Source organism: Podarcis vaucheri (assembly GCF_965113315.1).
Source record: "Podarcis vaucheri genome assembly, chromosome: 10".
Taxonomy (NCBI): domain Eukaryota; kingdom Metazoa; phylum Chordata; class Lepidosauria; order Squamata; family Lacertidae; genus Podarcis; species Podarcis vaucheri.
This window is the reverse complement of record NC_138748.1, coordinates 41,152,106-41,169,728: the sequence shown is the minus strand read 5'-3', so window position 1 is coordinate 41,169,728 and position 17,623 is coordinate 41,152,106. Positions and strand designations below refer to the sequence as shown.

Below are 17,623 nucleotides of genomic sequence, written 5' to 3'. Positions count from 1 at the left end.
TTTAAAAAATAAGTCCGTCTGAAATTTGGTGCTGAGAAGTGCAAAACAAGACAGGTTGGGAAGAAATAGCCACCATTTCTACTCATAGCATATAGGGCGGTGGAACAACTCCCCTCTGGAGAAAGGTTGCAGCATTTGGGACTTTTTAGTTTAGAGAAAAAGTAGTAACAGGTAGCATGACAGAAGCTGGTAAGATTGTGGGTGGCGTGGGGAAAATGGCTAGAGAAAAGTTTTTCTCCTCAAAACACTGGAATTTGGGGACAGCCAATATTGGAAGATTCAGGACAGATAAAGCACTTCTTCACACAGTGCATAGCAAAAATATGGAACTCCCACAGGAGGCAGGGATGGCTACCAACTCAGATGACTTTAATTCGTGGAGGATCTGCTATGGATGGCTACTAGCCATGATGGCTGTGCTGTGCCCCCACAGAGGCAGTAATACCAGTTGCTGGAAACCACAGGAGGGCAGAGTGCTCTTAACTCTCACATCAATGCGACTTCAGCTTGTTTTGTGCTAGTGCACACACCAGGGGTGTTGACGGCTGGGGATGTGTTCACACGTTGAGTAGAGACAAATTAGGCAACGCATTAAACTGCAGCATCTTACAGCCAAGTACAGGATATATATGCAGTAAGCAGGAGTGTGAACACAGCCTCAGGGAGGCAGCAAATTTCCTACACATGTATGCATGCTGCAGTGAATATGCTGCCTGATTTCAGCAAAGAAGCAATATTTGACAACCAGCTGCTATCAATATCTGCAAATGTCAGGGATGGTGGTAGTTCAGGGACATCCAAAGGGCACTCGTCTCCATTAGGAAGACCGCAAAATATGGGATGGTTTCTGCCAAGTAAAAACGCTTTAACAAAAAATAATAATCATGATTTATTTATTTTTCAGTACAGAGTTTGCTTGTGTACAGAGCGTTTTTTTCATACAAGATTGTCAAATCCACAATATAGGATAATCCGTTTTAACGGCACATTGAGAAGGTGAAATTAAAAGCACACACATTTAGTGGGGTAGAGCTTGTGAATAGAGGGTTAACACTTCACCCACAGTGTTTTATACAAAAAGTGGTTTTAAGTGGTAAAAAGTGTTGTCCAATTAAGTTCTAATCTCTTAATTGCACGGTTGGTTAAATCTGCACACACTAACATAGGATAAAATAATCTCTTTGAAGAAAAATGCTTGTCTTCAAAATTTAGATAATGTGCACAGCAGATGCCATCTTGGGAGAAATGATGACTTGAGTCCTAGCTTCCCAAGAATAGAGCAGAGTTCATGTTCACAGAACAAGGCTTTCCTGCATGGGCATAGCCAGAATTTTTGTGGGGCAGGCAGGCTGTTGAGGGGGCAGAACCTCCAATTTGTATTGATTTTAATTATGGGGGGCAGCTGCCCTCCTGCACCTCCATGCTTTCCTGCCTCTCCTCCCCCCCCCCCCAGATCTGCTCCTTAGGATTGCTAGACCCTTGAAAATGGCCTGGACTTCGGTACAGAGGGCTGTCGATGGAGGCGGCTTTGACAGAAACCACTCTCTCCCACCCCCTTACAAGAATGGAAGGACAACTCGGGAGCCAAGGTTTTGTCTTGTGCGCAAGAGAGGATGAGTGCCGTACCTAAGATGCTTTTATTTGCCACCTGAGGTGTTTTGCAAATACTTCTATTAAAAAATAAGTGTTCAAAATTTGCTGCTGGGTTGATTTTAAGAGGTACAGTTATTTTAAAAAAAACTATGTAACCAACTGGCTTACTGTGTAGAATGGGAGCTTCTGATCCATATGTGACTGGTGGCCCTCATTCAAAAATGCACACATACAGCAGCTAGCCTTGTAAGCAGTAGGGACTTCATGTATCTGTTCTGCATGTGGTAGAACGGAATCCTTTCTTCCATCCTCCAGCTGAGCTGACAGATTGCATCTGCTGTTCCTGGAGCAGACCAGAAAATCCACACCTGCAGTTTCCCATCAGCCAATGGTTTATAGGCATTGTGGTTCAATAACAATTGGAGGGCCACAAATTCAGCCACCCCTGAACTAAGCATATGTAAGCAAAATCCCATGGCAGAGTCAGGACAACTGAACACATGGAGCAAGAGTATATCATTACAAATACAATCTTACGTAAGACCTTGTGTAGGGCATCTTAAGTGGCTGATACTGAGAAACCACATAAAAACACCCATGTAAGAGCAAAGGATAGAAAGGTAGGCAGGAAACTTACTCAGTCACAGCCCATGCTGATGTTATCGCTTATCAGACACCACCACACAGTGGGAGAAGAATGGGGCACGCACAGTGCAGGCTTGTGACTAACAAACAAACCCTTTTGTCAAAAGAGCAATTAAAATACTTTTGTCTGCGGCTCAGGTGTAGGATAATTTGTGTACAGCTCTTGCCCAGTAAACTGCACAGTGTTTTCAGGTAAATACCAAGTGAGTGTAGGTGGGATCGTGAAAGCCTGAACATGGGGAGAAAATAAGGAAGAATCAGCAAAGTGGAAATGGAGAGCTGTGCACAGATAGGAGGCAACGGCAAAAGAGCTCTGCAGTATGAACAGATAGGCAGAAATGGAAAGAAACAACACATAAGTGTAAAGGAAATTCATCCTGTCTGGCCTAAAAATACCAGATATGTATTTGGGGCATATTTTGAGCAAGGAGAATTTCTACAAAAACAAAAATAGAGAACGGCCCTAAGAATTTCGCAGAGGCACAGAGTTTTATTTGGGCATCAGCACTGTATAGGAGAGTCATGCCAGTAGTAGCCAGAATGAAACTTGGCTTTTCAAAAGTTTTTTTCAAAAAAGGTGAATGTGAATGCCCTAGTCTTAGTCTACCACAATTAAAGCTTTGTGTGTCTTAGAAGGCCCTTTGGGATAATGCCAACAGTAAACCTAAGAGGTCTCTTGTTATATACACACAGGAAGATGATCAAGAGTCCATCCCTGAGGAAAGTTTATTGAATCCTTCCTTTAGAATAGATTTAAAATACAAAGTACAACATTTTATGAATATAATCAAGATCAAGCATATCTTGTTCTGGGTGGCTTCTCACATGGAAGTCACTGACTTCCATGAAAGCCTAAAAGCAGCTTAGAACTATTTTATAGACTTGGGAAGCCCCAGTTTAATTCAGGAGCCTATTGTAGCAAACAACACAGGTGTTGTTGAGCTACAGCTCCCGACGTTACTGACCACTGGCCATGTTGAGCTAAGGCTAATGGAGTCCAACAACATTTGACGGCCCACAGGTTCCCCATACTTATGGACTCAACAAAGCCGAAGACGAAAAGGTGTGGGAGCAACAAAGTATTGTGACACACACATTAAGCAGTCTGGCCAACTGCGCATGATCAGAGACAAAAGCTGAGGCTGGATTTAAGGAAGCCTAGGACAGCAGCTTTGCTCCTTGGAACTAGCTTGCCTAGTTACTCAGAAACTCAAGAACCACGGATTCAATTTTCAGGAAAAGAGTTTCCCACGGTAGAAAGGAAAACAAATTCTTGTCTTGGGTGCTGCTGGGCTCTCTAGCCAGGCTATCCCTCAAACTGGTACTGTATTCTCGCAGCAGAGAAATTGGCACACATGGCCAATTTGCATTGGTGGCAAATTATGGAGTCGTTTGCCAGAACTTAGTCTCTTGCTACAGCCACAATCTCGTTGATAAGAAACCAGAAAAAAGGAAGATGTTGCTTCAATGGCTTAGCAAGTTAAGTTTGTTTACTGATGCAGTCTTATATTCTCGTGTCGATGTTTATTTCTGTGTCCTTTTCTGAATTAAATTTGCTTTTGTTCTCCTGTGCATAATTATTGCGCTCCTTTGCATTGTTTCTGGCTGGCCGCTTTGGGCACATTGGGAGGTACTGAAACCAGTCAGCAGCACAGAACTTAGAACCTATTCCAAAAGGTAGATCATAGACGTCCGAGGTGTTCACAGTATCGTCAGATTCCTCCTTATAACCCTCTTTCCATGCCAGGAGTCCCCGCTCTTCCAAGCTCCCTACCAAAGGAAAACAGAATAGTTAGCAGAGACTAATAGTAAAAGGCATCCTATAGAATAACAAAGCAATTTCGTGTCATCGCTAAGCATCAGCCTCTCGTGCCACAAAAAGTATGAATCTCACATAAACACAAACACAACAGTCATTTTGGAGTATAATAAAAAATAGAAGCCATTCACAATTAGCATCAGTTCTTGCAAGACAACTTCCCAGTTATAACAAAAATATGAAAAGCGTCAGGAATGTAACTCTCACACTCTTTTTGAATATGGGTAAAATGCAAGGCACCGTGTAATGACTGAAGTACACTGAATATATTATAAACACAGCTCTGTCATGCTAATTGCCATTATAAACCTGTAAAGTGGTTTTGACTGTGACTTTCTGCTACAAAAAGCAAAACTTGAGTGCAGTTTTGCCCTCAGAACCCACAAGGCTTGCTCGAAAAAGAAACCTCCCTGATCCCAATCTGTGTAGCGGCCACACCCTCGGCCTCCTCAAATCAAAATGCTGAGGACAATTGTACTGAATCAGCAGAGTGCTTTCAGGGACAGCACAGCACCTGACACAGGTGCAGCTACACAGCTGCAAAAGCCTGGAAGGCCTGCCAATGTTTCCCGCCATGGGCCCCCTCTAACATTTTCTCCCCAGACTAGTGATCTGAGAGGCACCAGGTGGCTGAGTAGAGCTGCCATTTTAATTTCCCACAATGCCCCTGGCATAGCATTGCTCTAGGATACTCCCCACCCTCACGGCTACTGTCGACATTCATGATCCACTACAGAAAGTTGTCTGGGTGGGGTGGCAGTGGCCAAATAAGACGCTGAAAGCAGGTTAGTTGGTCACAAAAATACCTGTCCATTTTACCTCCTCTCTCATGTTCTACAAATGCTAGAAACTTACTCTTAAAAATATATATGAAAGCTTGAAAACTGTGGAATATTGTTCCTCCAGGGGCCAGAGGACAGGGATTGATTGCCCTAACGATGGACGCCCCATGACCACACAAAAGTCAAACCTGGAATTGGCTCCTTTAAATTTTACTCCAGCTGTGTTGAGAGCTGCTCTCTTGTAGGGTAACTTTTAAATGACCCAACCAAGCATTGGGAAGCCAACTGCATGATTAGTTTCCCCCAAGGAATTAGCGCTCTGCTCCCAGTGTGTTGTTGCCTCAGTGGTCAGGGCCTATGCCTGCATGTGGTTTAAACATGACCCAGCCACATCAGAGCCTCTCGTGGAAAAACAGGTTCTCCTCTGTTGAGCTAATGTTTTAAGAGCTCCAGTGTTGCTGATTCAGAGGCAGTGGCTAGAAAGCTAAAGATCTCTGTGTTTTTAAAGCCATCAGGACTGGATCTCAGATTTATTCTGAAAATGACCTGGGGCCCCAAAACTCTGGCAACCAAAGGCAGTCATACCTGTGCAACTGCGCATTTGCAATGAACACTAGAATATAGTCAAGGAAGCTGGGATATTATTGTAATTCCTACCTGGAATAGTGTTATCGAGGATAAAGCCCAGGAACCCCCCAACAAACATGCCTGTGGTGAGCAGCACATTGATTACTTGGTCCAGTTGTTGAATTCCTAGAAACAGAATCCACTTGTCAAGCAAACAATCCAAACAAATGAGAAACCCCAACAAGTCCCTACAGCTCATGATGGAAGTCGTTTTTTTAAAGTGTTGTTTTCATTCTGGGTTCAAAAGTGTATATTTACCTCAATATTCTGTCCAACAAACAATATTCTGTTTAACAGACAGATGCCCTGGAACTGGGCACAACAGGGAAGCTATCACATAATTGCAAACATCACCCTGTACTCAATCCACATTCTCAACTCTGCAACTCAAGCGCATCAGCCCTCAAAATATAGATATCCATCTCATGTTGCTAAATCTCCCATATCTGATAATATAAAGACTGTGCTTTGAACTACAGCCTTTTGTTGTACAATGCAAATTACCAAAACAGCAGGCATTGATCCAAGTATCTTCACTATTTAGAATCAACACAACTAACCATATCGAAGAAGATACTTGTCCAGCTTTCTCTTCAGAAACTCTAATAGTGATACTAACTATAAACACAAGATAGAATGCTATCATAAACCTCGTTCAAGTGTTCTAAACCCTTCATGGGGTGAGGGATGAGCGTGTTACCCTGTCCTCCTGTTGGCATTTCTAATTCATTTTCTGTTGACATCAGGCAAAAAACAAAATATAATAAAACAACATTCACCTGTTTCCACCAGTTCTGAATTTTTCTGCACCCAGAATGGAACCGTCAGACCCGCAAATATAGAAAACCCAAAAATGAAAAGGTTTCTTGAAGAGTTCATATCTGTATACTGAATAAAGAGGAGATGGTCTTTAGAGGGAAAACAAATGGATACCACAATATCCATTAATTTCACCAGCTATTTTTGGTATGTAGACAACACAGCATTGTTGATTCTTTGTTATTCCATCTGTGTGCATAGTGCTTTACTGAGTATAAGAGGGCAAGTCCATGCACCAAAGGGCTTATACTCTAAAATTCAACACAAGGGAAACAGAATAAGGAGAGCCCAGGGAAAACGGGTAAGCAATATGTGGTGGTTTCAGTTGCACATGCTTAGGCTTAGCTACACGCTGAGTTACAGTAGGGCAGGAGTTGCCAACTGGGTGCCCACAGGCACCATGGTGCCCTTGAAGGTTTTCATTAGTGTCCCTGAGCAGGTGTCGCAGACTTCTGTTTCTGCTTACATCTGTCTCTGGAAGTGGTGGGACATGGGAGCTGGGTTGCTACTCTGTGCTCTCACTTCCTCACCAGAATCCCCAGGTTTTTAAAAAAACATTAGGATGTGTCCAGCACACCCCAATCATGCCTATTTGTATAACATAGTAATAATAAATATTTCAGGGCAATATATTCTTGAATATATTTCACAACTCGAAAATTGATGGTATGAAAGAACTGAAATATGGCACACTTATGCTTTTATGGTACCCAAGACAATGATAAGTGAAGTAGTTGGATATTGCTCCAGTGCTGTTCTAAGAAGAATGCTTTAATTTGTTTTAGACTTAATTTAATCTGACAATAGACAAGTTTGGGCAAGCAGTCTCTTTGGGTTTCTATAAAGCAATTAAAGCTACACTAGGGTGTTTACTTTTCCATATAAGATATGTAAGTATCCTTGGTGAAAAAGAAAATGAATAATTTTCAAACAAAGATAAAGCCTTTGATAATGCTTTTTTACGATAGCAATTTTATCTAACAACAGAATCTTCACCTTTTATCAGCTCAGAAAATCTCTTGTAATCTTTTCTATCAGATAATGATGTTGATAAAGGCAATCTATTCCGTTAGAAAGATGTCACCTTGGTTTTAGGACACATTTCAACCTGCTGATTTATCCCATTTTTTAAAAGCAGCATTAATGTTTAAACTTAATAGTTTTGTTTTATTTCTATTAAATATTGCAGTTTGAACACACCTGTACTTTTTAAGAGAAGTTAACTCATAGTTCATTGACACTTTTGGATTTGTTAATGATCTCAAATCATCTTCATCTTAAGGTCATGTTACCAGGTTCCTTCAACTTTCTGAAATGCTTCTCTACTTACAGTGAAAAACCATCCTTGGCATATATCTCACCGAAAATTGAAATTTTGTGAATTCCCATCCCCTTATTAACAACCCAATTCATTGTCTTTCATAAATTGTAACTATCCCATCAGTGCAACTAGCAGTCTTAACAATTTGCAATCCTTGCCTATCATCTGAGCTGTAGACACACCAACCATGCAAAACAGGAAGAACTACTTATTACATCTTGCTACCCATCTGCAATGGTCCTTGATAACTTTCTTACCTGAAACACATTAAATATGAAATCTGTGCTATTTAATTATTTCTTAGCTGTCACAGATTATGCTTTTCTTTAATGTAAAATGCCTTGGTGGACTATATTTAGGCTAAGAGGCAGGATACAGTAACTCACCCACACCATACATTTAAAGCACGTACCCCACAAAGAATTGTGGGAACTGTAGTTTTCCCCTCACAGAGCTACAGTCCTGAGCAGCCTTAACAAACTGCAGTTCCCAGGATTTGTAGGGGGGGTGAGCCATGTGCTTTAAAATGTTTGGTGTGGATGTCAGGTTAGCATTTGAGAGCTGAGGATCTCCAGAGAAACTGAAACTGCGCACAAATGGCTCCTCCTCACCTATGCAGAATTAAATTGATTTTTGAAGCAAAACTCTCACCTGTAAATTGGAAACTCCCACAGCCGTGATGATGCCAAACATCACAAAAAACATTCCTCCAATGATGGGAGTTGGAATGCTGGCAAATATAGCTCCAACCTTGCCAAACATGCCAGTCAAAAGCATAACGCAGCCCCCAGCCACAATGACCATTCTACTCCCGACCTGTGTTGAGAAGAACAGATGAAAATTAAAAGCCCCCACAAAAGGACAAAGAAAATGATATGGATATGTTTCAGAGCTCTGTCAGTTCTGACAGTAGGGCATTGGTTAATTAGCTCATGCTGCCTCCTACAGCGGTGCTCACCTTTTAGGGTTTAAGGTAGGACCTTGCCCTTATTAATATGTTGCTGAATAAGCATACTATTAAGTATTGTTCACTGTTTTATTTTTTCCAGGTTTAAAATGGCTTTTACATGTTGTATTTTACCATGTCAAGCCACTTTGAGACTTACTGAGTAAATGCTCTGATAAATGTAATAACTAATAATAATAGCCATATTATCAGATAAGATGACAGTAAGACTCAATAGCCAAGCTAGGTGTTCTTTATACCAATGGAAATACAGCCTTTCTGGTTGTTCCATGGATTTTCCTGTTAAAGATGCTTTGTTTTTTCGTGTTCTATTAATAAATACTTATAAGAGGTGTTAACAATATTCCCTTAAAATGCTGTAAATGTCAACAGCAGATATTAAACATAGCATCAGGTGGGCATGGTTTGTGGGAAACAGACCTGTGGGGCAGAGGTTCCCCTCACCCTTGTTCTTTCTATAACCTATAGAACATTAATAAACTTTCTGAAGATAATCGTATTACTGCACAACTTGATTCCTGATAATATACTACCATGGAGAGGACTAAAATGTTGTGGCTCATTAGAGAGAAAAGCTAACCCTCTGAATGAGGTAAGTCTACACGGAGCAACAGGCTGCTTGGAAGGACTCTTCAGCACAGCAATCCAGCAAACATGCTCATTTAGAAGCTTAGCAGAGCTTGTGCTAGTGCCTCAAGCATAAGGCAGCAAGATGGCGCATAACCCCATTAACTTTTTCTTCCATTCCCCTTTGCTACACTTTTTACAAAGACCACAATGTGAGCGCTGAGCCTGCCCGCCGCTGCTGATCTCCTCCTGCAGTGTGCAGATCCAGGGGTATATTGGGGGATTCTCAGGCTATGCTCTCACTTTGGATGTGCCAACGGTGTGTGTGGCCTGGCCAATGCCCTACACAAACTGAAGGTTTACTCTAGAAAATGTCCCAGAATCCTCTGCAAAGCACAGGATTTCCACAGCAGATGCCCTCATTATTGCTCAGCAGACAACCTAATGTGGAAAGAGTTCCTTGGCATTAGAACGGTTGGGAAAATACTATCCATGCATAGCCCATGTTTGTTTTAAGACAGGCATCCCCAACCTGCGGCCCTCCAGATGTTTTGGCCTACAACTCCCATGATTCCTAACTAACAGGACCAGGGGTCAGGGATGATGGGAATTGTAGTCCAAAACATCTGGAGGGCTGAAGGCTGGGAATGCCTGCTTTAAGAGCACATGTGTGGCTGCCTCTTCTGCAAAAATGCTGGCACTTTGCTGCAGTGGAATTCAATTTATCGTACTGAAATCAGACTTACCCGAGTGATCCCCAAAGCACCCACATTTTCACTGTACGAAGTGGTGCCATTTCCTGTCCCCCAGGCTCCCGCCAGAAGGCAGCCAATCCCCTCCACTCCAATTCCACGGTTGATTGCATGCTTGGGAGGAGGTGGCGCACCAGATAAACGAGCACAGGCATAGTAATCTCCTACCGACTCCACCATGGAGGAGATCACTCCAGCTATGATGCCAAAAATCCCAGCCAAGCTAATGGTTGGAACTCCCCATTGACCTGTGTGTCGCAAACACAAAAACAAAGTGTCCATGTTGAGACTGTGGATCTGAGGCTGGTGAAGCTCACCAGCATAAGTAGCTAAAACTTCTCGAGACGTTGTCGAACGTTGGAGCCAAAGGAACTGTTATTTTGCTGATTACAATTATTAACAGGACAACAATTAGGACTGTTTCGCAGGCGATAACCACCACATGGGAAGCTACTTTAACTTGCTTGACATATCAGTCATTACATGGTGAATCATTCAAGTACAAACTTGAACATGTTGTCCCTCACATTTTCCCAAGTGGAAGCTGTCGCCAAGGATGGACTATTTGTGTGCAATGTCTCACTATGGAAGAGTGGCTGTTGCCTAAATCAGAAGTGCCTGGAATGAGGATCAGTCCTGTCAGTTGTGTTCTTGCATATTCACCTCTACCTGCTTCCAAGTCAACTCCTAGACAATCTTGCTGCTCCCAATTTTCCCCCCCCAAAAAAAGGTTGTTTTAAATTACTTTCTTTTGACCTCAAGTGCTCAGAAAAATCTGTCAGATCTTTCTACAATTTCTACTTTTAGTTAAGTATTTTTATTTATTAATTAACTAACTTGATTGGGGGAGGGGGATAGCTGATTGCACCTGGCTATGCCCACACACTATAATAAATACCTAATTATTGTTTGAAACATAGTCTTAAAAACATTGGCAGAATCAACAGATACATATAGACTGTTACCAGTACTGTTAACAATGAAGCCTTTTGTCTGAAGAAGACCATATTAACATTAATCTGAAATCAACTAATAAAGAGAACCAAGCAGTTGATTAATGTTTTCACTCCTAATGGGGAGGCAAAAAATCAGCAACATTACAGCATGACAATACCTGGGTAAGGAAACCGAAACCAGGGAGCCTGTGAAAGAACATCCCCTTTGCTGTCAGTCCGAGCTTTGTAGCCATAAGCGAGTGGGTCCGAAGGGAACACATTGGTGGTGGTAAGTATAAAACAGAGAAGCCAAGTAAGTGTGAGGCCAAACAGCACCTAATCAGTTACAGAAGACAATGAATCTCTGTTAGTGGCAGGACTCGCTCCTACAGACTAGAAGTTGTATAGTCCAACAGTATTTCCCATTACATTTGCAAAGAGCATCAAAGAAATGTAGTTGTGGTATAGCTACTCAGTCATAACAAAAACCACCAAATCCCCACTCAAATAAAGGCAAGTTGGTAAGACACAGCACGAAACAACTGGCAAACTTCCTCTACAGCTGGCTTATTTCATTGCCAACGAACATGTGGAAGTCAATGCAATTCGTTAGGTGCTTTAGTTTTATTTTAGTCTACCTGCTGTGGTCTATCTGGTCACCAAAAGTTCAAAAGGGTTAACTCACAGGGAAAATCTGGAAGAGGTAGATCTTGGAGAAATGGCATCTCTTGCTTGTGCTGTAAGATGGCACTGGAACAGGGACATTTTTCAGGTACTGAGAGAACAGAACTATGAGGAACATGGTTCTGAGGTGGAAAAGAAAGAAGTCAAGAAAAAATTGTTTATGTTTTATGTTGACTTGGAGGTCCTGATTCAGAACTTAAGAGAGTATTTATACAGGAACAAATACAAACATTTGTGCCACTTGTATGCTTGCATTGCACTTATTCAGATATTGGAGTACAATGTTCCTACTACACTGACTTTTCACAACCATGTTTATTACACTGTTTTTTTCTACACTATTGTATGGGATCGTCTTCATTTACTGAGATACCAACTGTCCTGAATCATCTTACAAAATTCCACACACCGCAGTGCAAGCTACAAACAGAGACAAGCATCTGATATCAAAGTTCTCATGACTGGATTTTTGTGTTTTCCAAAATACCTATTTTAGGTTGGGATCCTAATATTTACATGCAAGCAGACCTTACTTAGTTCATTGGAATTTACTTCATTCTGAGCTGATATGCAAAGCAGTGGATTGCACTGTTAATCTGCTGTTGTGTATGTCGTGCATTTGTATTTTCTGATTATTGTGCATTGTTATGTTTCATTAGTTTTATTGTGTTTGTAAATCTTGTAAGCCACTTTGTGTCCTGTGACAGAAAAGTAGGGTAAAAAAACAAAACAAAACAACAGTTGATTTAAGCAGCTTTGTTTCAAGCGGTGTGCACTTATTAGTATTCCACACTTAGAAACAGATGAAAAGCTCATTGTAAAAATCAGAGGATCAAGCCTATTCAATGCCTTGAAGAATATATTTACATGTGAGCATAAAGCACATGCCATGACAGGAGTGTGACTGAAATGAGGCATGGAACTAACAACAGAAATTGGGAATTTCATTATTTTGCCCAGTAAAGATGCATTGTTTCCAAGTAACTGTGACTTCGTCCCAGGTATGGATTATTTTACATTTGCTTGTTGATACAGATAGGGTGGAATCTAACTGATGGAATAATAATAAATAATAATAATAATAATAATAATAATAATAATAATAATAATAATAATAATAGACAAAAGTACAAAGATTCACAAAATGTTTAGGGGTATGCATACCCTTGCATAGCCCCAGAAAAAAGCACTGGGTGTATGTTCTCTGTTTGCATCACATTCATCTTGGTATTAAAGGGAGGTAAAACTTACACGGCTGCTATACCCCAGTGCTGTCCTGCCTCTTCTCCTGCAGAGACAAAGAGAGGCAGCGCCACCAAGGAAATGGTTGGGGCAATTGTCAAAGGGCCAATGAACCTCAACAGAAATCCAATAAGACCAGAAAAACCAATAAAGATTTGGAAACAGGAAGCTACCATGATTGCTCCCTGCAACTGAAACAGAGAAAGAAAAAATAAACATTTCAAAAACAAACTTCTGCAAGCTTTGTCCTTCAATGTGCTTGGTTATTGTATCTTTAATAATACTTCCAACCAGTTTTCCCAGGACAGGTGGTAAGCTAACTGACTTGTAATTTCCAGGACTGCCCCCTTCCCAATCTTTTTTTTTTAAATTGATGTTCCATTGCTACTTTCCAGTCCTCAAGTACAGAGACTGATCTGAGACACAAGTTACATATATTAGAGGATCAGCAATTGCACATTTGTGTTCTTTGATAGTTCTCAGGTGGATGTTATCTGAACCCAGCAATTTGTCAGCTTTTACTCAGACTATTAGGCCTATAACTTCCTCTCTCACCACCACCTCAGTTCCTCAAATTCCCCTCCTGCAAAAGTTAGTTTTAGATTATCTTCCTCCTGCCTTCATGGTTGGAGGCAGTTATGATTCTAAATACCAGTTGCTGGAGGTTTCCGTGGGCATCTGGGAAGCCACTGTAAGAAGAGGATGCTGGAATAGATGGTCCATTGGCCTGATCCAGTAGGCTCTTATTATGTTCTTACTTTCCATTGATTTTATTTTAATGTGGATTCTTTCCCTGCACATCAGCTTTTAATAGTGACATTGAAATTTCTACCATAACAAAATGTTTAAGTATTTAAGCTGCCATCTTGGTTAGTTTTAGATATGTGAGACATAATCATGTCCTCAACATCTCCCATGCTACTGTAGACTTTAATTATTACTGGAGAACAGGGAAATCTCCAGGTTTTGGAGGGCCCTTGGGCAAGATACCCTTCATGCATGCCCAACTCAATGAATCTACCTCCTCACTGCAGCAAGTCCTGCTAGGATGTGGACCACTGGCAGGTGCCCAACCATGCTGACCTTTGGCACTGGCCCTGTTGGAAGACCATGGAAAGGAACTATGGGGAATAGAAACCACACTGGTCCTCTAACATATGGACCCAGTCAAAGAGCAAGTAAAGTATAATCTCCCTGTGGCTGATCAAGAGAAGAATTGAAAGCAAAAGTGAAATCACCCTCTCCATAGCTATTGGAGAAGCTACATAAACTTGTAGGATATCCTACTATTCAGAACCAAACTTCAAGATATTCCCCCACATATATATGGAATGCCCAGTGGGTTACCTCTCGCATTCGTTTTTGCCAGGTCTCAACAAAGTCTGGAGAAGAAGTATCCAATGAGCTGGAATTTTGGGTCCACTCTGGGCACTTCCATTGGGGGAGAGAGAGCATGGCCAGCGTTGGAGTTAAGAAGGCAAAAGTCCCTCCTTGCAGGATAGGTAGTCTGTGTTTGGGATTGGAGGTAAGAATGGCACTGATGAGTGGGTTGCACTTTGTAGGTTTTTTGTAGATAAAACAGACTAAACAACAATGCAAATACAACCACAGAAAATACATTTGAAGACCTTTAGTTAACTCTGCTGTCATAGAAATGGAAGAAGCTTGTCAACATGGTCTTTCTAGGCGCCGGTGTGCCTGCCTGTATTGCCAGTAGCGCCTTGTAAATGATTCAGTATAAATATTCATAATGGACCAAAGACTGTCCATCTTGTTCTTCTTCCATCTTCTTGCTTGTCCTAGCTCAACCTGTTCTGTATTGAACAGGCCTACATTTCTTTGGGCACCCACTCTTTCTTCCATTCTGAGCAGAGGGGAGGTGCAAAGAGAGAGTGCAGCAATGGTTGATATAGGAGCCTTTTTATCCATTGATTGTGGGGAGGGCTGATGGGGTGGCATGCCTGCGCCATTTTGTAGCCCTCCCTATTTTTATATGTGGCAGTCATTTTGTATTGTGCCATGTCCCCTATGGGAGCCATTTTGTGTTATGCCACACATCCTCAGCAGCCATTTTGTGACTGGAATCCGCTGCACTGTCTCAAAATTCCTGCTGTGCCCACAGACCCAAAGCAGTTCTCAAAAAGATCATTGGCTCTCAACCAGCGTGTTGACCTTACCTAAGGAAGATCACACCAGCAAACACCAGTTGTCTACTAGAGAGAAACTGAGAAAGGGAAGGAGAAAGAGAAGAGAAGAATGAATGAGGAGCAGGAAAGAAGGCCAGATTTCCATAGTAGTCAAGAAAAACATAGAAAGGCTGTACTGTAAAGAAAAATATGATGCAAGGTGGAAGAAAGTGGGGTCCATAAGGACTCCAGCCTAGATGACAACAACAAGAAATATGCAATCCATGAGCTCTTCAGAAGAGGGTGCTCCCGTACTACCTGTTCCTCAGGACATTCCTTTGCTGCTCAGTTCCTACGTATTGTATTGAAACCAATAGGATCATATTTGTATTGAAACAAACAGGATCGATGCCCTAACAAAAAACATCAATGCAACAGAAAAGTGGGGTGGGAGGGAATATACATTATCACATAAAAAATAACACACACGTGTTCATTCTGCAACACAAACAGGTGCCACAAAGTATTCCTGCAGGTAACAATGGCTGCAATTATACCTGCAGGCTCCCCTTATGCCCCACTCTGTAGATGGCCTTGGAGTTTGCAGGCAGGCAGCAGGTACTTACACTTGCTTATATCAGGGTAAACTCCAGTATGAGGCGCAGATTACATGTTACCCAACAAGAACCATGTGCAGTGAAGCCTTGGCAGTCAGTTCTGCCATTTAAGGCACCCTTAGGGAGAAGGCCATTTGCACAGTGCTTAAGCCATGGGTAGGCAAGCTAAGGCCCGGGGGCTGGATCCAGCCCAATCACCTTCTAAATCTGTCCCACGGACGGTCTGGGAATCAGCATGTTTTTACATGAGTAGAATGTGTCCTTTTACTTAAAATGCATCTCTGGGTTATTTGTGGGGCATAGGAATTTGTTCATTTTTTCTTCAAAATATAGTCCAGCTCCCCCACAAGGTCTGAGGGACTGTGGACTGGCCTCCTGCTGAAAAAGTTTGCTGACCCCTGGCTTAAGCCTTCACTTCCCAGTGGCTCTCCCCTAAAAAAATTCCCCTTTCACCCATATCACCCTTCATCTCAAACACATACATATAGTGTGTCCAGGGCTGCAAAAGCAGCTGAGGAAGGAAGTTTCGGAAGAAAAAGTGATGATTAGCAGACAAAGGACCAAGCATTCCCTTCCTTCTTCTATGCAAATGCCAATTCCTTGGAATCCAAGGTAGAAAACTGGTTCTATGCTTTTCTCTTTCTTCCGGATCTTTAGTATGGCAAGAACAAGAGTCTTCCTGTACTAGCCGCTTAGAGCATGGTAACTTGTACAGCTGATTGCTGTTGCACTGTATCCACTGGTCTACCTTCAAGACAGTGTCATGGGAATTATAGATATAGTAAAATTAAACATTGGAAATGTGTGTGAGGAGGGCTGGGCAAGTGAAGGTTGGAATGTCACGGCCGTGTCTGCAAGTAAATCATGAGAGAAGGACAGAACAACATGTACCACAGGAGCTATTGCTTTAACCGTTAAGGGCAAAGGAAGAAGGGAAAGATAAGAAGGTTGATATGCCTTGTGATTAAACAAGTACAGTGCTACCTCGGGTTAAGTACTTAATTCGTTCTGGAGGTCTGTTCTTAACCTGAAACTGTTCTTAACCTGAAGCACCACTTTAGCTAATGGGGCCTCCCAATGCTGCCGCGCCACTGGGGCACGATTTCTGTTCTCATCCTGAAGCAAAGTTCTTAACCTGAGGTAATATTTCTGGGTTAGCGGAGTCTGTAACCTGAAGCGTATGTAACCTGAAGCGTATGTAACTAGAGGTACCACTGTAGAAGGAAGTACTGTCATATATGACCATCACTGCTGCTTTGCCTCCCTTTGCTTAGAAGTGTATAAATGATTGTGCTTTTTTCATGTTGGTGGTGCCACCCATCAACTATTTGCTGGTTGAGGTTATGCTGTGCTGTCTTTGCGACACTTAAATAAACGTCTTGTTAACTGACACAATTGGAGCCTGGATTTTACTGGCTGTCCAGGCTGAACCTACATGGTACTGAACTCCAATATTTCCCCAACAGCAGCACTTTCGTTTGGGAGCTATCACATTTTCCTGCTGCTAGTCACAAGCCAATATATTTTGTTTTGGGGGAACAATGATTTGTTTCCCCAAATATAGCATGAAACAGGGCTACACAGGTGTCATAAGCTGCTCCCTCTCACACCTCCCTCTATTTTGGTTTCTCAATCTTTGCAGTGGTTCACTGGCTATGCTTTTAACCTAGGAACAGTTCAAGAGCTTGTACAAAGAATGGAGGCAGAGATCTGTGGCATCCAAAGTTTTGGCGATTTCTTGCCTTTCCTTAGACCCAGCATTGACCTCACTAGTAAATTTGAATTATAAGACTATAAAGTATTTTGGCCACCATGTTTGCATGGGTTTGCAGGGACAGTAATAACTCGTCCCCAGTGCAGCCAGTATTTGGGATGTTGCAAAGAAATCCCATCCAAAAAGTACATCTTCTACTTTGTAGGAGAAGCTAAGACCAAGGCAAACATGGTGACTCTAAGCATGACCAGATTTTTCAAGACAATCCTTTATCATCACTTTCCATATTTACATTGCCTTTTCCTGCACATCCAGCAATGCAGAAACGCATTAACTAAATAGACATGCCTGCTTCTCCTTCATCTTAATTGTCATTTACCGCTGTTTCACTGCTCTATGAGGTAAGTTATTTA

The 17,623-nt window shown here is 41.9% G+C and overlaps 1 protein-coding gene across 3 annotated transcripts in view; it reads right to left on the bottom strand.

Moving 5' to 3' along the window:
- Positions 1-876: 876 nt before the first annotated feature.
- Positions 877-17,623, bottom strand: part of LOC309541177 (solute carrier family 23 member 1-like) — a 37,621-nt gene continuing 20,874 nt past the window's right edge. For all 3 annotated transcript variants that reach the window (XM_082238655.1, XM_082238656.1, XM_082238657.1), the window contains exons 5-13: positions 14,101-14,260; positions 12,763-12,944; positions 11,513-11,633; positions 11,007-11,163; positions 9,887-10,140; positions 8,258-8,422; positions 6,246-6,354; positions 5,497-5,592; positions 877-4,008 (exon numbers count right to left, since the gene is read on the bottom strand). In XM_082238655.1, coding sequence (XP_082094781.1) covers positions 3,743-4,008; positions 5,497-5,592; positions 6,246-6,354; positions 8,258-8,422; positions 9,887-10,140; positions 11,007-11,163; positions 11,513-11,633; positions 12,763-12,944; positions 14,101-14,260 — 1,510 coding nt within the window. In that variant the 3' untranslated portion in view covers positions 877-3,742. The remainder of the gene's footprint in view (positions 4,009-5,496; positions 5,593-6,245; positions 6,355-8,257; positions 8,423-9,886; positions 10,141-11,006; positions 11,164-11,512; positions 11,634-12,762; positions 12,945-14,100; positions 14,261-17,623) is intronic.